The 18,799-nt window shown below is 40.6% G+C and overlaps 2 protein-coding genes and 2 non-coding genes across 7 annotated transcripts; 1 reads left to right on the plus strand and 3 right to left on the minus strand.

Annotated features, from left to right (window-relative positions):
* Positions 1 to 5,444: 5,444 nt before the first annotated feature.
* Positions 5,445 to 5,516, minus strand: trnae-cuc (transfer RNA glutamic acid (anticodon CUC)). Its single transcript has one exon. It is a non-coding gene; the product is annotated as a tRNA-Glu (tRNA).
* Positions 5,517 to 6,270: 754 nt separating this feature from the next.
* trnag-ccc (transfer RNA glycine (anticodon CCC)) lies at positions 6,271 to 6,341 on the minus strand. Its single transcript has one exon. It is a non-coding gene; the product is annotated as a tRNA-Gly (tRNA).
* A 539-nt stretch (positions 6,342 to 6,880) lies between these two features.
* On the minus strand, positions 6,881 to 13,565 carry LOC133130552 (charged multivesicular body protein 3-like). Of its 2 annotated transcripts, XM_061245213.1 has the most exons (7): positions 13,432 to 13,565; positions 11,639 to 11,708; positions 10,854 to 10,914; positions 10,420 to 10,599; positions 10,018 to 10,139; positions 8,962 to 9,073; positions 6,881 to 8,306 (listed from the first exon to the last, which is right to left on the minus strand). In XM_061245213.1, the coding sequence occupies exons 2-7, from the start codon at positions 11,678 to 11,680 to the stop codon at positions 8,170 to 8,172; spliced, it is 654 nt and encodes a 217-aa protein (XP_061101197.1). In that variant the 5' UTR covers positions 11,681 to 11,708; positions 13,432 to 13,565; the 3' UTR covers positions 6,881 to 8,169. The 2 variants fall into 2 exon arrangements, with proteins under 2 accessions (XP_061101197.1, XP_061101196.1); XM_061245212.1 differs by lacking the exon at positions 13,432 to 13,565 and having other exon boundaries at positions 11,639 to 12,158.
* elmod2 (ELMO/CED-12 domain containing 2) lies at positions 12,520 to 18,733 on the plus strand. 3 transcript variants are annotated; one of them, XM_061245210.1, is made up of 9 exons: positions 12,520 to 12,664; positions 13,977 to 14,124; positions 14,612 to 14,640; positions 15,410 to 15,507; positions 15,700 to 15,829; positions 16,433 to 16,566; positions 16,690 to 16,758; positions 17,110 to 17,243; positions 17,451 to 18,170. In XM_061245210.1, exons 2-9 carry the CDS (start codon positions 13,980 to 13,982, stop codon positions 17,657 to 17,659), a joined length of 948 nt encoding a protein of 315 aa, XP_061101194.1. In that variant the 5' UTR covers positions 12,520 to 12,664; positions 13,977 to 13,979; the 3' UTR covers positions 17,660 to 18,170. The 3 variants fall into 3 exon arrangements, with proteins under 3 accessions (XP_061101194.1, XP_061101192.1, XP_061101195.1); XM_061245208.1 differs by lacking the exon at positions 12,520 to 12,664 and adding an exon at positions 12,682 to 13,028; XM_061245211.1 differs by lacking the exon at positions 12,520 to 12,664 and adding an exon at positions 12,690 to 13,028 and having other exon boundaries at positions 18,028 to 18,733.
* The last annotated feature ends 66 nt before the right edge of the window (positions 18,734 to 18,799 follow it).

An 18,799-nucleotide genomic window follows, 5' to 3' on the forward strand; every position in this document is an offset into this window, starting at 1 on the left:
AATGACATAGACAGAGATAGAGGTGCCAGGAGACGGAGACAGAGGTGCCAGTTAAAACAGAGTGTGGAAAACCCACCCACAAGTTACATTAATGGCATATGGCAGACGCTCTTATCCAGAGCGACAATTCTCTCATTCTCAGAGAACACATTTTTTTTTTTTTTAAATAAGATATTTTAGATCAGGGTTGCCTAACCCTGTTCCTGGAGATCTACTGTCTTGTATGTTTTCACTCCAACCCTGACAAAGCACACCTCATTCAACAGCTAAAGATCTTGTTGAGCTTCTAATTAGTAATCGGATGCTCCAAATTAAGGTGGTAAGTAAAAAAACTACATTAAATACATCAAAATGCATTAAATACATCAATGTAATGCTTATGTTCACCAACAGTTGCCCATAATTAAAACATAATTGCATAAAATACAAATATGCACACAAGACCATTTCAGTAAACTATATTAGTTCAACCCAGCCACCAATTTGAGGAAATGGGATCCTGGGAAGCCTTTTAAAACTCAATACTACCCAGAATGTAATATGTTTTGGTAAAAATCATGATACATGATATGCATCAATTTTGGCAGCAGCTAGCACTAGATGGGTGGCAACGATAGGCAAACTAGCTACACAGCTTGGCTTAGAAGGGCTACAGTGGCAAAAAGCTGCACCGTATGGCTAACATAATAACTAATTTAACTTTTAGATTACAGTAGCATGGCTTCAGTGTCTCCAAATGATTTTAGTAAAAATGCTGTTATCTAACTTAGCCAAGGGAAGGCCACACACACAGAGCAGTCCTGTGGCCACACAGTAGAGGGAACTTGGCAAAATGAGCTGCCAGCTAAGTTGCTAGGCAACATGCATTCTCAGAGCTCCACTAATGTTAAATGAGAAAATGTGCCTTTAAAAAGGCTTTAGTACATCAAAGTACAATGTTTTTATCAGCAAAGCAATCTGAAGCAACTGAAGCTGGAAATAAGTATTACAACAGCACCGCGGTATGATCCCAGAAGGTTGAAAGCCTTACATTATGACCAAAACGTGGATTTGACCAGTTTCGCTGCATTACCATTGATATCCCTGTAAAACCAGCGGTCAGCACAGTTCAAAGATGCGGTAAGCAAGAAATATAGCTAGCAGCGAGCTAATTCAAGAGTAATTTCTTTTAAATAACTGATATCGTTTCTATTTTTTCTCCAAAAAAATAGTGAACAACAAAATAGTCTGGGTTTACGCCATTGTAATCGTGCCCGTGTGTAGTTCACGAAACAATGCACGGCAAAATAGCTTTTTTAAATCCCACCTGGAAGTGTCACCAACTCGGAATGGGCAGGGTGTAGCCCCTGGTATAAAATAATGACATGAAAGACTTGGAACGGGAGTATGTTAACATTTAGCAAATATAAGCGAATGTGTTGACCGACTCTGATAGGCATGAAAGATACGGGACAGGTGTCCGTGTGGAGGCCGGCCATTATGGCGCCGGATGTCAGGAGGAAATGGGCAACAACATGCATTTTAATCAGCCTCTCTGGTCCGAAAAAGTAAGATGCACCAGCATCCAAAGCATCTTAAAAAAACATCCAAACCAAAGAACTAGCGTTTTTCCCATGGTAATTTAACTGGTCACGCAAATAAGACGTGCGTCCTGCAAAAAACAAAAAAAAACAAACAAAAAAAAATATACAGACATATATATTTATTTATTTTTTAAACGTTGCTCTATGCATCCTTATTTAGAAACATTATTGTTTTCACCTGACATTGTGGTTAGCGTTATAACTTACCAGAAAAAAATACTTTTCGCAAATCTACGAATGCGGCGTGGACATCCTTTTAAGTTGCGCTTAAGAAGCTATTCATATTTAAATTATGGTTAGTAGGGCTACTGGGTAGAGGACCAGGCGAGCTATCCGGCTTTGCAAAGCGGACTGCTGCTTGCTTAAGTTGACACTGCGGGGGGGGCCGCTGTCTTGCTAAAGATGGCCTCCCATTCAAACGGAGCCCGATGTGCATCAATAGCTACACATACGTTCTGCTAAATTAGTACAATCACAGTGCACGTAGTATATTAACATGTCTTAAAGTTAAGAGATTAAAGTGAAATTGCTGGTTCATATAACGGTAAAACAATCCATCTACGAAAATAACGGCAATAGCTAGCATCTACATCAGAATACAATTCAATTGAGCTCGTTGCATATTTAACTGGCCAGCAGGTTAACAAAACAATGCCCACTAAAACCTATTTACAGACGTTCAGTAATCAAAGTAGCTAGTTCTCTACCAAGCTCAGTTTAGCAAAGTTATATTTTTCCCTTACAGCGGGGCGGTTCCTGTTGGTCGTGGTATTTTTAGACATCGCCAAATATTAATTCATCTTCATGCAACGTTATTCATCCTCAGTTTCATTTAACTTAGTTACATTTAACGTCAGCCGAGTTAACTTAGCTGACACGATAGTTCAGACTGTATTGATGCATTCCTCTTTCACAAGTTAAGTAACTATAACTACGTTACGTGGAAAAAAATGTATACTTACATTATAAGTCCATTCGGCAAACTAGCATTGCTACAACTGCATCTAGCACTGCAGCTATCGCTAACATACTATCCATTTAGACGGCTAATATGCCACTACAGCAGGCAGTCGCCGAAAAGAAATGCCTAGCCCAACGTTACTTCAATGGCCATTTTGACTAAGCAGGTTACGTACAGCCTTGTAATTATCTGACACTAATAGAGCAGGTCAAGCCAAAAATCACTTACCAATGCGTTTAGTATATCCTGGCTCACTTGAGACATAAGCAGTACTTACCGCATGAATGGTTAGCTCCCTAGTTAGCAAGCTAGCTAACGTTAGCCAACTAACAATATCGCTTGCAATAGCAAACAAATATAAATTCCCTTAGCTAACATTATTTAACTAGCTAATTGTAAGGAAGGCCAAACGATACCAAATCAGAAATTACAAAGCGATTCGTCTGATCTCCAATGAAATGCGACGTGCTAGCTAGCTAACTTTAGCTGTATGTCGAGAAGTTCCAAATAAAATTGCATATTTCAAGTACCTAAATCGCTCAGTGTGAATGGGACGTTAGCTGGATGGCTACCACAGAATGACTAACCCGCGGCTAAAGGACCGATTGAAATATACATATGACCTTCCCTCGTTTTATTCATCAGGGAAGCGTGTTCGGTGTCATTGTGGATATTCAGTTCACAAATAACAGTTAATGACATAATAAAATTTAAAAATAACCTGTTTGTAGCATCTTTCCAGCGCTGACTGTGTGAACTCGATTCTATGCTGCGGGAAGCACTAATCCCAATCAGCGCGAAAAATACTCACTTCCGATTGGCTGGCGGCGGCGGAGAATTTAACCGGCCTTTTCAAAAAACAACTGTGTCTTGACGTTGTCCAAAAAACATCCCAATCGTTTCAGTTATGTGCTTGCGAAAAATGTCATTGCGCTTCTTATCGATTAAGCCTTTTGAGTTATTACCGTCAAAATGAACGTCTTACGATTCATGAAACTATGAACCGGCCGCCCTTACCCTCATACAATGAGGAACGGCATCCTTCTTGAATGACGTCACACATTGTAATACCCGCTCCACAGAAGGTGTCCAGATTGGGTGGCGGTACAGAGTTAATGGGGGATTTTCCTTGGCATCGGTTGATATTTTCCCAATTCCTTTTCCTCTCCTATTTGATCTTATCCAGGCCGATCAGAATTACAGCGGAGTACCAAATAAACTGACATTAGTTATCTAGGGTATACCCTATGTCAGAACACAACTTTCGGTTTTAAAAAAGTGCATTATTTCAGAACGATGTGCTTTTGAATTTAATAACAATAATTACTTTTTGTAACAAATAAATAGATTTCTAGTCAAGCAAGTAATTTATTTTATAAGCACCACGATATTGTATAGACGACTCAAATACTAACCAAACGCCATAACACAGTGTGCTGCCAGAATAACATTATCCGGTATGTATATTATGTTACGGAAAGATGCATATTTATAATTAAAGACAGTTTTGCCACCTGCCTGTTTTGAAAGACCATGAACAGCACAAATGCGGAATTATCAGAACTCTGGCAACCTTCATCTTGCGCGCATTTGCCAGTGAATACGGAGGCTGCGCATTGCCAGCCACCACATTTTGTGTGACGTTGTCGTGACATCACATAGTTCATACTTGAACCAGTGTCGGAGTTTCTGCAAACTGCATTTCTTTTGGGATTTTCCTCACATCTGAACGGAAAGTGGAAGGAAAATCTCTAATAAAACAATATTGCAACAACAAATGGGAATTCTCCTATAAAATACAAAATGGAAATATTGTTTTTTAATTAAATTAATTAAAAAAATATCTCGATTTGACATTACTACGTGTGCATTATTAAGTGTACAAATATGCAAACTAGGCAACTTCTGTACAAACTAGAGACTGAAAGCTAGTTTTCAACATTCACATAGGTGTGTCTGCAGGTGAGGTTGGTATTATCAATGAGGTGGTTTACATAACCTGTGCTTTAGTTACTAATGTCACTTTAAGTAAATTCACACCCTCTATTATAAGGACAGCACTGCGGAGACATATTCTATAGCAGTTTATGATAATGTTCCATGATCCTTCACATCCTTTGGACTGTGTACAAATTTTAGATCAGGTTCCTAAGATGACAGTATTTTTGTCGTCAGTTGTATTCGCTTCCGCTAGACAATTAAGCCAAGCAGGCTTTGAAATAAACCAATTTCAATACCTGCTTGGGATAATCCATTTCAAATGGACATAATGTTAATTTCAGATGAGACCAAAAATGCACATGAATGACATTAGCACGCAGTTCCAGTTGAAGCTGATTTCATTGGTATGTATGGTTAAAAACTGTACATATTATTAGAGAAGTGTTTAATTGTCACACATTACAAATATGGAATGCCAGTATATTGCAGTCAATAAATGAACTGTAGCTCATCAACACACTCTTTTCTAGTAACTTAATACCGTCCATAGCTACAAATTTTTACTTGAAATTCAGCGAAAGTATAACGTTGTATGGCTTTAATACCATCTAGTGGTGGGATGCTGAATTGCGAACTTAAATGTAAAGTAGTGCGAAGTAGCGCCTTTTTAAAATATGAGACCGTGCTGGATTCTATGTTGGGAAGGAAATTAGTGAGTAAAACTTTGTTGTGACCACATGTTTTTCTTTTTTAAAGTGGTTTTCGTTGTCCTCTGTTAAAGGAGGATGGAACTAAGCCATAACGTCACTCAAGCGTCAGGCTACCCCGCAGGGGACGCGGCTACACGTACGCTACGCCGTAGCCTCTGCGTAGAGCCGGCGTAGAAGTATAAATCCGGCTTTAGTTGTCACATGGGTTGGTGGACGAGCCAACAAGTAAGGCAAATCATGAAAAGGTCATTCCCTGACCGGGAATCGAACCCGGGCCGCGGCGGTGAGAGCGCCGAATCCTAACCACTAGACCACCAGGGAAGGAAACTGCCAAACACCCACACGGTAGGGTCCATGTTCACTGCATAATTCACATTGCGTAATCGAACGATTGACGATTATACCCGGAATTGCGTGGGCGTGGAAAGTAGAGCAGTGGTTCCCGAACTCGGTCCAGGGGGGCCTGTGTATGCTGGTTTAGCAGTTAGCATTAACAAGCATTTGTCTTAATTAGGTGCTTTATGTTTAGAGAGGTTATGTAAGCCACATTATGTCAGATAAAACTATGCATGCCATATCAAAAGGGCGTTCCCTGACTGGGAATCGAACCTTTGATGTGACACAGAACAGTTGGGAAATCCTTGTGATGGAACAGCACAAAAAGAGTGTCTTGCATTTGCATAAGAGCCATTGTCTTGACACAATTTGCAAAAGCATTACAAAACCTATTATCCAGAACTTTGGGCTCTTTCCAATCTCTTATCCTTGCTTCCTTTCTTTTGGGTGTGTTCGTAAATACGCTCTGAGAGTGCCGGAGTGCACCTGGGACATTCAGAAATTCAGAGCACTCGGATGGTCCTGCTCTGAAATCAGAGCAGATTTTCAGAGTGAATTTACGCACCCTTTGTGTCCTTTCCTCCCACCTAGTTCCACCCATCGGAGGACACAAGAAAAGGAAGTGAGGAGAGGGGCGCTGAGGAACCGAGGGAATGTGTATAAGGTCATTCAATTTGCCTTATACATGAAAGTTTGGGGAATGTAAGGTGCAAAAGGAACCAGTCCAAGGAAGATTAATTGCGCCAGCCGGGAATCGAACCCGGGTCGCAAGAATGGGAATCTTGCATGATACCCCTACACCACTGGCGCAGACAAAGGAAAGCATGCGAGTTCTTGAGAACCTGTAAAAGTGGATAGCATAACAACAGTGGGACAGGGGCAGGGGCTGCCGCATTCCCCAGCTTCAAAAGAGCAATAGACTGTCATTGCAACCATTCCTATCCTTGTAAGAGTGAAATGCTGAAGGGCTAAGGATGTGCATCCAGCCAATATCATGCCGAAAGCACAGAAATTCCCCAGTGTACTAATGGAGTGGTTTTAGACCAAGCCAAGTTCCAGGTCTGGGAATTGCATTGGTGAAGACTAACAGCAAAACTAACAGAAGCTGATGTAGAAGCTTATGATGAGAATGTGTTGCCGCAGAAGTTGGTGGAATTAATAGCCAACAAGACAGGCAAACCATGAAAAGTTGGTGGAATATTTGAATAATAATTCAACCACAACCTGAATTATGTTAATGACATCTTGATGGAATACTGGAAGGACTTCTGTTTGATGCATTGTGGAATGTTGACACAGTCTACCCAATGTTTCCCTGTGTCAAATAGAGTGTTGCAGATATCACAGTGTAGTTTGGAAATGTAGATTTATTTTTTTGGCAGTTTATTAGTACATTCTGAACATTCAACAGATAGTGTTAGGGCTCTGGGAAGGAACGCACCCATTATAAGCTTATTTATCCTAAATTTGCACAATTTAAAACTATATTCTCAAAAAAATTAATAACAACCCACCTATTCACCATTTAAATAGTTCATTTTCTTTAATAAAGACTAAGTTTTTAAATTTTTAAAGTTTTCTCAGTGAAATGTACTGTACTTATTTTAACATAACATCCCTCTGAAAAAATATGTTTCCTACGAGCATAAGCAGGTTGTCTCCCAATGTTGTTTGGCTTAGCTGGATGTGCAGGTGGTTGGGGCACAGGGGCCCGGTGCTGCTGGCCCTGTGAGACAGTGGGATCTTTTCCCTTCACAGGTGCCCTGTGCCCCGCCGACGGACCAGGGTCAAATACACAGTTGTTTTACTGAGCTTGTCTGGTGTATTGGAACCTATGAAATACTCTCAAAAAGTGCAAACCCTGGACCTCTTGCATCAGGTAATATCAATTTAGCACAGAAAATTATTTGAATCCAATTAGGTAATTGACCCAGGCCAGCCCACCCATACAGCCACAGCTTCTGCTGGCCTCAGGTGGCAGCAGTACACTGCCTAAGTCTACCACTTAGGCAGTGTACAGATGGGTGTTCTGCAGTTCTGCTGTTACAATATTACAACTGTGCACTTCTACTATTACAATGACAGTTTTATCTCAATGATTGATAACATAGCAAAAGTAGCAAAAGGCTAAAATAGCAGAAGGCTAAACTCAATCCACCATAAAAAGATTTCATATAAAAGGCACACACGCAAACACACACACACACACACACATACAGGCATGCACACACAGACACACACATGTATGTACAGGGATTGGGGATTAATTCCATTTTTAGTGTTTTGGAAACACTCAAGAATCAGTCAATGAAAAATATGTCCAGAATTCTGATACAGCAGATCTTTCAGCAAGTTTAGATGATGTCGCCATTCAGTGTGTTTCTGGTACGGCGTGCAGAGATGATGCCGCCATTTAAGGTTTGGTGCATTTCAGAGATGGCGCACAGAGATGACGCCACCGTTCATAGTGCAGTGTGTTTCAAAAATGTGAAAGAGAGTAAAAGCCCTCATGAAAAAGTCTGTGCCCTTAAAGGGTCTGTGTGAGCAGAGAAACAAAGACTGGGATTGGGTTTGGGACTGGGAGGGACACAGGAACTGGATACAAGGCCTGGGTCTGCATCTGAGACACTGGGTCCATTCAGCTCCGCAGGGCAGCCAGCCTCTCCTGCATCTCGTCAAGGTCCTCCTCCTCTTCTTCTGGCTCTGCTGCAGCTCCAGCAGGCTCCAGCTCCGGAAGGGCATCGGTCACGTTACTGGGAGCTTTACCGAGTGCACCTGTGACACAAACAGCACCTGTGTGAACCTCGCTTTACCTGTGTGAACCTCGATTTACCTGTGTGAACCTCGATTTACCGAACACATCAGAAACACAATCATCACCCATGTGAACTTTGCTTAACCTGTGTGAACTTTGCTTTGCCAAACACATCAGAAACACAAACCACACCAGCTGTGTGAAATTTGCATTTGAGCACATCAGAAGCATTTACGCCAGTGGTTCTCAAACCTCCCCTCAGGCCCGAAGACCCCAAGCAGGATCCAGGTAGTTGATGTGTTCCACCTCAAGCACACCTGATGCAACTCATTAAGGGCTGGAATAGGTCTGCTTGAGATTGAACATATCAAATACCTGGATCCAGCTGGGGGTTCCTGAGGAGGTTTGAGAACCACCGATTTACACCACCTGTGAGAACTTTGCCAAGCACGCCTGAACGCCTGACACAATTTAAGGCCTTACAAATTATCTTCTGCAAGAATTAGAACGCCATCTTGACTGCTTTCACAAGATGGTGTGTGGATAGGGGTGGCACATGTAATGCTGTGAGGTTGAGGTATACTCTGTGATACCAAAGAGGGTCTTCAGCTTTTTCTTAAAAATGCAATATGGGGAAGTTTGTTGAAATAGACATAATTCCAGAACATTCTTTACCTGCTGTAATGTCAAAGAGGATCTTTTCAACCTCAGCATCTGCAGCCTCCTCCATGTCCTCATCCTCCATGTTTTCAAAGGTGTCCTCCATCATCTCCTCAATGATGCCGGCCTGAAGAACAGTCATTACACCACATGACATCACAATAACTTTGCACACACCCTGCAATTAGCATACATCATTACCAAACCAGACACAAAAATAAAAAATAAAAAAAATTAACAAAAAATAACTCACTTTACAATTAACATATGTCATTACCTAACCAGGGAAAACACAATGATTATGCTGGACTTAATGCTCATGTTACAATTTTAATTTAGGCCTTTCTAACCAAAAGATTTTAATGTCTTGTGGATTCTATTGCTTGTGGTGCCCAAGGTTTTCCATGTATCCCCATGAACATAGAGACATGCTTCAGTGAGAGGTATGGCATGCATGAATCACATTTCATGGCAATCAACCCAACCTCTAATAATGCAAAACATTTTGGCTATAGAGGCAGGGACTGCCAGAAGTCTATCCAAACTCCAAAAAGGAGAATGTAAGCTTGGGATCATCAAATCATGGTCCTTGAGGGCTGAGCACTGCTGGTTTTCCACCCTCCCTCTACCCCAGGTGTGAAGATCAGGCCAATCCATAGCACTACTTGTTTAGTTAAATACCCAGGGAGAAAAGAAACCCAGTTCTGGACTTGGATTCAAGGGCCAGATCTGATACTTCTTGACTCAACTGTCGCAATTCCTGGGGCAGCCTGTAGAATGATGGCTCAGGTGAATAACAGGACCTGGAAGGTTGGTGGTTCAACCAGTGTAGCCATGATATGATCCACACAGCTTTTGGGCCATTGAAGGCCCTTAACCCTGCATTGCTCCAGGAGGGATTGCTCCCTGCTTAGTCTAATCAACTGTATGTGACATAAGCTGTGGAAAAAAGCATTGGCTAGATTTATTTATTCATTTATTCATTTATTCATTTATTCATTTATTCATTTATTCATTTATTTATTTTTTTAAAGCTCTCGGTGTGGTCTGTGTTTCGTTGGCAGTACAGACCTTGGTCATCTCCTTGGAGAGTTCCCTCATGGTGGCCTGGACCTCGGGGATTTTGACCAGGTTCTGCATGGCCTTCATCACCTCTGTACTCTTCTGCATCGCCCCCGCCATTCGCGCCACGGCTGAAACAGCCCACAGCAAACCCCCACCCACTCAATTCACCTCATATACCCCCCGCATTACAGCACACTGCACCCTATGCGACAGCCCAGCAATACACACAAACTGTGTAGCACTGCAAAATAATAATTCCAAAATCCAGTTAAATGAAAAGCAGGCACATTAACAGTTTTACATTTTGCATTTATACTTCAGACATTCTCTTATCCAGTAGGATTTCACCCACACCCAGGGCACACACCTGTTGTGCAGCATAATGGAGATAATACCGGAGATACTCACCGAGCTGGTTCTTCATGTTCAGCAACACAGAGTTCAGGTGTGCTTTTGTGGCGTACAGTTTGCTGATCGCCTTCTTGGACTGGATGATCTCCTTGGCCAGGATCACACACACATCCCGCTGACCTTTCTTTGCCGCGTCCTTGATGGATCGCTTCACCTTTTCTTGCTCTCTCTGGATATCTGAGCCATAATACAGCAAACCTCACATCTCTACACACCTGAAAAACCTCACACTGTTTCTCCTATATGCCTTGAAAACACTCCATACACTTCTACAAAGCTCACAAACACACCTCACATTCCAACACACTGCACAAACTCTCTCACAAATATTACAAACACTAAAATTCTCACACTCATAAAGGACAAGAATGTGTTCGGGTGTATATGCGTGTGTGCATCACACAGAAAAAGGGGTTTCCCTCGAAACTCACCCCGAATTTGCCTGTCCATCCCTCTCATCTCCTTCCTTATTTTGCCCGACCATTCACTGACCTACAGATGCAGAAATGATTAATCACATTTTAATAATGCATTACTATATATATTATATATTACTAACGTATATAACTTTATATATATTTTTAAAAACACATCATTTCTTTACATAGTTGGATATTGACTGATCCAATGCAGATTTAGACCCTTGCTCAACGGTGGGCGCACATTACACTCAAACGTTCAACCTTGAAGTTGCAAGCCCAGTTCCCAAACCACGACCACCCTTAACGTGCACAACGTATATTTTTGTAATTCATCGAGTTGTTACGCTTTTCACTCACATCTTTGACGTACGATACTGTGCTGCCTTTTCAGATTTCCTTCTCTGCCAAATAACCTGAATTGTCATGAACTTTATCCGACTGAAAAGCCAACTGCTTTAAAATGTTTCCTTAGCAAGTCTTATTTTGGTTATTGTGTTAATAAATTTGTACACCACAACTTTTTTTCTTATATGCCAGCTGGCATGGTGCAGTTGGCCGTTAAGCCTCATGTAGGCCTAATGTATTATCTTCTTTATCATACCCATTAAGTCATGTTTTGGGGGATTTTACGTATTTAGCTACGTTTAGACAAGAGTAGCCTAAACGAGCACTGTGGACCTACCTTCAGTTTAATACCACCTAACTACAGGTGATTGTGGATAATCCACGCTCTCATTTGCACCTTTACAAAAGAATTACATAACAAATAGAGTTATAAGGAAACACATACTTACTTGTGCTTTGGGGTCTTTCTCGTGTTTGCCAAAAAGTCCCATTCTTGCTAGCCTGGCTGACTAAATGAAACTAAAAAGATAATGTGAGTACAATAACTTTAGCTAGCGAGCTAGCCTAAAACACAACTTTACTTCCTACTTCTTAAAGTGTTGTATAGGCTTGTATTGTTGATGCTAAAAACGACACCCGTGTCCGAAGTCTTGATGACTGCAGTTGAAAACAATATGACTGACAGAATAGAAACACCAGTCAATCAGTATCTTTTACATTTCAAGTCAGTGAAATGACGAAGAAAGAAACGAAGCGAGTGCGAGTTTAGGGACGATCATATTTTTAAGAATCTGGAGAGGCGGAGTCGTGGATACAAATTCATCCCACCTAATCGAGCCCAGAAAGACTTCATTCTAACCATTTTGCTTACATTTTGAGAACGCCGTGGGAAATGTTACAGCGATGGGCTATAAAAGATGAAATATGTTGAACAAGCTTGAACGTTTGTGAAAGGAAGATGGATATTAAAAAAAAAAAAAAAAAAAGATTGCTATTATTTCTGGCTTGCAATCTGTGTACGTTAATGTGGCTACCATCTATATCAACAATCAAAACAAACACAATCATGACAATTTTAAAATAATTTCTGTAATGGCCAACACAGTTAAGAAGTTTTGAAATGTTTTCATAGTTATGGCCAACGTTTTATGATCTGGTGTCACATAGTTGATAGTTACAACCAGATAATTACAACTGTAAATAAACGTGGCCTACCACACTGCACTGTGTACATTTATTTCCGCATGCATAGTTCAACAGCATATTTTCTTGACTCCATAGACATTATTGATTACATAGACAGGTGTAAAAGGTAGGGGGAAACCCACAAACATCAGTGCAGTTATCTGAATAATTGTAGGTGCCGTGGACAGAAAATGTAGTAAGGAGCCACTCTCAACATCGCCTATCTTCACGGCTTATAATATTTTTTCAGTTCCAGGTCATTCGAGGCTCCATGACGATACAGTGCCATTGTGTGTAAACCACAGGTTTAAACTTAAGTCTCTTGTAAAATAACGTTATAGCCTATATTAAGCGTTGTTGTCGAATTTATAGAAGCAATACGTTAAGGCAAATAAGCATTTCAGTCTTGAAAATCATGTTTTATAGTCTTTTATTTTTAAGTCTGTTAAAGTACACCGGAAGTCGTATTTTTAGTTTGCCTGGCTTCACACTTCTGCCACTGCAACTGTATGCCGAGGACGCGACAACTTGGAAAATTTCCTTTCTGTCTTTATGAATCTTTCTTAAATAATATTATTTCGCCAAGAATATTAGATTTAACCGACATACTTGAATCAACCTGGCAGGCTACTTCGCGCTAACACTGGAGATGTGGTAATGTAGCTAACATGTTCAAGTAACTGTTAGCGTAGTTAGCGTTATCTAGCTGAATAAAATGAGCTAACGTTAACATCTAACATTATTAGCAAGTTTACGGTAGCTAGCGAGTCAGAACAATGGTAACTTATGCATTTATGCATTTTTTATAAATAAATAAAAGAAATAAATAAATCAATAAAATAACAATTTCAGTCACTATCCCAAGTAGCTAGATAAATAGTTTCAAGTCAACTCGTGAGGTTAAGTTTTGTTATTGTTTGACTCCAGTCATGATTGGGTCCATGCAGGGATTGTGAGCGCCACGTTAAGTTGAGCTGTAACGCAATGCTTTTATTAGTAATAAATAAGATTTCATAACCAAACTGGTTTGTATTCTTCGGAATTTTTCGTAACTTACTAGCCAGCAGTAGATGATGATAGGCTATCGCGGTAGCTGACGTTACACGGTGGCGTCTCTAACGGGAGCCGTTGTCAGTCCTGTTAGCGGGAGCTGTTGTTAATTATCTGCGTTGGTGTGCTGCTCTGGGCGTTAACGTGTGGAGACACGTTTTAGGGCCGTTAGTTGTGGCTTTTTTGCACTGCCATGACAAGTTTGAAAAGTTTGCTGGCATGTTGATTTTTCACGTTAGAATGACAAGATGGAATCATTTCTCGTCAGAGCTAGTCACACAGATGTTTATGACTGACCTATCAGATTCATAGCTTGCTTGAAAATATTTAACAATATATTTCCTTTTGTACAAAATACTAAGGAAGTGAGGTGAAATCTTGGTTTGGTATAAGACTTGGGTCCAACGTTTAAAAAAAAATGTTTTAGTTCTGAGTGTGGCAGTTGTTTCATTTTTCATTACAATTAGTTGTACTATAGTTGCAACAGAATTTTGTTACGACAGTGAAAATGATCTAAATAATTTTTATAACCAATCTTCTGTTTTGTTTCAGAAAATGTTTGACTATATTTGGCAGCATTTGTTCACGCCATTCCTGAGGTTTTGGTTTAAGTGGTTCCTCAGACACTTCACAGGGAAATGTGAGCTGCAGAGGATATGTGGCGGATACAGGCCAGGGGCTGCCAGGACATTACGAGCAGGTGGGGCACCTTAAACATGAGCATGTCACAAGTGTGTGGGACATGTACACGCCTCAACAACTGAACATGTTACAATGTGGTAATGTGCCTAAACTTGTAAATGCATCACAGGCAGGTGCCCATGTGCGGATGTGTTGCCTGTGGGGCAGTGATGTGTTGTCAGGTTTTATGACTGGAGATTGGAAGTCAAATCAGAGCTGGTCCTGATATATCTGATGTCATTTGGTTCAAACCCCGCGGTGGCAGCTCACACAGGAATAGCATTATTTAAGGAACTTTACAGAAAAACTGACTAAATGTAAATGATCGACTTAGCTGATTTACACAGGACTAATTTACAGATGAGTTCAAGCAGGAATTGCATTATCTGATGTTAACTAGTGCAGTTAATCTTATCTGATTATTGACATAACATAATAACACTGGTGCTTCTGAAGATGCAACTACATTCTAGATTCGACTTCAGTTTTCTTTAATTTCATTGCAGAATACTCTCTAGAATCCTCAAAGAATAAGGTAAGGGAATCTGTTTATTTCAGATGCCACGTTTTGTCTTCAGTCTTACTATAGCATCTTTGTAGTTTGTAGTTAGGACCCGCTGAAATATTGCCATACTTATTTGATGATTCATTGACATGTTGTAGTTACTGAGGATAGCGAGCAGAAAAGCATAATTTTCTAATTTAAGGATTGTACGAAATCTCCCTTGTGAAAGCATTTTGAAGGATCTTCAATTTGCAGGAAATTGCAATTCTTTCAATAACTGACCCCGATATGGAAAGTTGACCAGCAGGTGGTCTACGTGTCTGATCGCCCAATTTTTTTTGTAACTTGTTCCTGACCTGGAAATCAATCGATTAAGGACATTCAAACCCTTTAAATGTTCCTGCTGGGAGCTAGAAGTAGAAGTTAGGAACTCCCAATCTTGCCTGAGCAAGGAAACGTGCACATCCTTTGCGGAGGTATTTTTTTCGGAAAGCATGACATATAAATTCAACCTGTGGATCCATGTCTCCCCATCTGCAACATTTTCACTTCTTGATCTAGCCTCTCCTGGTGGGTGGAGCTAGGAGCAGGAAAAGGAAAATAAAATAAAGATAAGAAAAATCAGTGATTGGAATGAGCTTGTTCTCCTGTAGGAATCATTCTAACAGAACTCCCAAGTAAAAAGAGTGCTAGAGACAACATGATTAATGTTTCCTACGTTGAGCTCATTTGCCATAAGCTGTGTCGGACTGCAACCAGTGTGAGGTTGACTGCCGTCTGTGACTTTGTTGTCTGTCAGGTGTTAAGAGCTGCTGTTAGTGCGGAAGAAGACAAAGTGGAGGAGTGTGCTATGGCTATAATGAAAGAAAAAAAGGTGTCATCACAGAAAGACCCAGCGTAAGTTTCCCAGCCCTCTCTCGTGCAGTCAGACATAGTCACAGCTATCTGTCTGATCTCAAAATCTTTATTCAAGTGGAATAAGCTACAAGGTAAAGTTCCTTGTCTAGTTTGCATTGTGCGATAATGGATGCAGAGATTGATGGTGAATGTATCATTAAGCATAAGTGCATTGTCCTGTCTCTGTTCCAGGTTTAAAACGAGTCTCCAGGTTTGTCTAATGCAGATCTCTGGATATAAGATACTGTATGGCTCTGTGGAGGAGCTGAGGAAACAGCCCTTTGACTGTGAAAATAACAGCCATGAGACCATGCTGCTGAGGGTGAGGGCACCAGCCTGATTAATCTCATTCATCTTCATTTTCTCTTTTTCTTTCTAATACGTGAAATGCTATTCTCTCTCATTTATACTTGTGCTGTGGTTTCGCTAAGCAATCTGTGTGTTTGCTTAGCGAAACCACACACAGGCAGTGTGTGTAGATGCATATACATTTCAGACCTGCATCAAATACGTAACTGTTTTGAATTCAAATACTTTTCTGTGCTTGATTGATCTTTCCTGGTGCAATTGAGCCAACCAAGAGGACCAGAAGGCAGGCTTTGCACTTTCTAAGAGTATTTCACAGGTACCAGTACACCAGACAAGTTCAGTAAAGCGTAGAAAAGTATTTGAGTCCAAAACAATGATGTATTTGTCCCCGGTCTGATAAATTTGTCTATATTGTGCTACTTCAGGCCAAAGGAAGTTAATGTTAAAGGAACATCCTTACTGAATCATTTCAGCAATCCTTGCATAAGTAGCAAGTACCCCCATTTGTACAGTGAAGTATTAAGATTAGTAATTAAGATAAGAACTTATAAAGCCTTCTGTCTTACCACTGGCAGTCTGCTTATTAGTGAGTCTTTTTTTTGTTTGTTTCAAGCAGCTGTGGGACTTGCTGATGCCCTCAACAAAGCTGGAATCCAGAATTACCAAGCAGTGGGGAGATATTGGTTTCCAAGGCGATGACCCCAAGACCGATTTCAGAGGAATGGGGATGCTGGGGTTAACAAATCTCATGTAAGTCTGAGATATTTTGCTACGAGTTAATGCTACATTTGAATAACATTCAAATGAAAGATTGTGGTTTGTAGCTATGCAGCTTTTCTAATGTGCCATTTTGTTCTTGTTTTGGTCTTGCAGTTTCTTTAGCGAGAAGTACACTGATGTTGCCCGGCAGGTGCTATCTCATTCAGGTCATCCCAAACTGGGGTAAGATCAGCAAACTCCTCTATTCCTGCAAAGTTGGTAAATACCCTGCTCCTTAGACTGATAAATCCCTGCACACCCTTTATCACAGTAACATGGGTAAATACCCATAAACTCTTCACTGCTGTATTGTGGGTATATACCTTGCTCCCTTCTCATGAGACCAATAAACACCCACTTAGCATTTATCTATGTAACATGGGTCAATATCCGTACACCATTTAAACCTATATTGCACCTAACTATTGCAGGTAGTGCTAGATGTATTTGGGAAGGATTCAAAGTTTTGTTGTCCGAGTAAAGGCATTGCTGTCGGAGCCTTTTGACGGAAGTTTGCTGTGTGCTGTGTTGCAGATACTCTTATGCGATAGTGGGGATTAACCTGACGGAGATGGTGTTCAGCTTACTGAGGAGCGGAGCTCTCAAACCGCACTTCTACAACACAGCGTTTCAGAGCCCAAAGATGGAGCATTTTCACCAGCTCTACTGTGAGTGTGCCAGATTTCTAAACCAGGGTGGCCCAACCGTGTTCCTGGAGATCTGCTATCTTTTTAGTAATAATTAAGCTTACTTAAAAAAACGATAAGTTAAAGTTTTTTCTAAAGCCCAACAAGGTCTGTGCACATTAGTGACATTTCTGTAAATGTGGCAGTTATCCAGGGAGGCTAATTTTCACCTGTAGACCTTTTCTGCAGTTCCTGGGCTACATGTCTTTGGTTTATGGGAGGAAAGTAGAGTACTCGGAGGAAACCCACTGGAATACAGGGAGAAACTCCACACGCAGAGGATACAGCCTGGCCGGGACTCAAACCTGGAACCTGCTTCTTGCGTGGCATCGGTGCTAACCACTGTCCATAAAGCACACCTCATTCAACAGCTCATTGAGATCTCCTTGAGCTTCTAATTGGTACAACAGGGTGTGCCAAATTAGAGTGAATTTGAAAACCTACAGTAGCAGGAGGGTAGATCTCCAGGAACAGAGTTGGTCAGCTGTGGTATAAACATATTTATCATACTTCAGTAAATTTAGGAACACTTGCTACAGACTGGTCTTATTTGCAACATTTAGTAACTGTGCTTAGGATTCTTTAATATTGAGAGGTAGCAGCCATCTTGTGCTGGAGACTACACACGGCTCTTGAAGTTGAAGAATGCAGTTGTGAAAACAACCCAGCCCGTGTGTCAATGTTGCTTTTCAGCTCAGTTTTGAGTTGGTAGTATGTGGATTTGGTACATCAATCATTGTAATCTTTTTCTCCCTTTCTTCATTAGGCTATTTTGCATATGAGTTTGATAAGTTTTGGGTTGAAGAAAAGCCAGAAAGCATCATGGAGTTTAACCGCTACAGAGAAAAGTTTCATGAAAAAATGAAAGGTCTCTTACAGCAACCAGACGTGTCCCTTTGTTTGACAGTGGATTCTAAACCGTAACTGGGAAAATGTTATTGGGACCAGAACTTGATTTGTTTGCAGGGAGAGCATTTTGCATTATAGCATAGGGAAACCCCTCCCTTTTAAATTAAAACCCCACTTTTTTACCGTAACATTTATAAGGGTTTAGATGTATGAAACTGTAGAAAAGATTAATATTTGGCCTTAAAAGGCCATCTTTCCACTGTGGTAAACGTGTTTCCCTTTGATAATGTTTTTCAACCTTTAAACGGTGTGGGACATAAATTGCAGTCATGGGCTAAGGAGGATAAAATAAGTGCAATTCTTTAAACAGGGGCCCAACATTTTCACAAACAAGGTTTGACTGTAATTGAATCCTCCAGCCACAAGACAGCCGTACAGCCTCATCCCATTAAACCAGCTGTTGCACAGTTCTCTATAATTGCATTCCCTAAATGTTTGTGTGTGATAATTTAATAATTTAATGAGCACTAATTCTGAGAAAGTTGTGTAGAATTATCAGTGATTACTGACATGTTTTTTTCAGTATTGCTGTGTGTAATACATTAAAATGAATGAAGCAGAAACCATTTGCTGGGTTTTTTATTTGGGGTGCCTACTTTAAATAAAATGGTTTTGTATATTAGTTCTCA

Source organism: Conger conger, chromosome 6 (assembly GCF_963514075.1).
Source record: "Conger conger chromosome 6, fConCon1.1, whole genome shotgun sequence".
NCBI lineage: Eukaryota > Metazoa > Chordata > Actinopteri > Anguilliformes > Congridae > Conger > Conger conger.

Bases quoted from the DNA above. Each gene is read 5' to 3' on its own strand.
- LOC133130552 (XM_061245213.1), bottom strand. From the start codon at position 11,680: ATGGGACTTTTTGGCAAACACGAGAAAGACCCCAAAGCACAA. The intron at 10,140-10,419 runs GTGAGTATCTCC...GGGCTGTTTCAG, and splicing joins GAACATGAAGAACCAGCTCG to CCGTGGCGCGAATGGCGGGG. The intron at 9,074-10,017 runs GTCTGTACTGCC...ACTGTTCTTCAG, and splicing joins TCTCCAAGGAGATGACCAAG to GCCGGCATCATTGAGGAGAT.
- elmod2 (XM_061245210.1), top strand. From the start codon at position 13,980: ATGTTTGACTATATTTGGCAGCATTTGTTCACGCCATTCCTGAGGTTT. The intron at 15,508-15,699 runs GTAAGTTTCCCA...TCTCTGTTCCAG, and splicing joins TCATCACAGAAAGACCCAGC to GTTTAAAACGAGTCTCCAGG. The intron at 15,830-16,432 runs GTGAGGGCACCA...TGTTTCAAGCAG, and splicing joins ATGAGACCATGCTGCTGAGG to CTGTGGGACTTGCTGATGCC.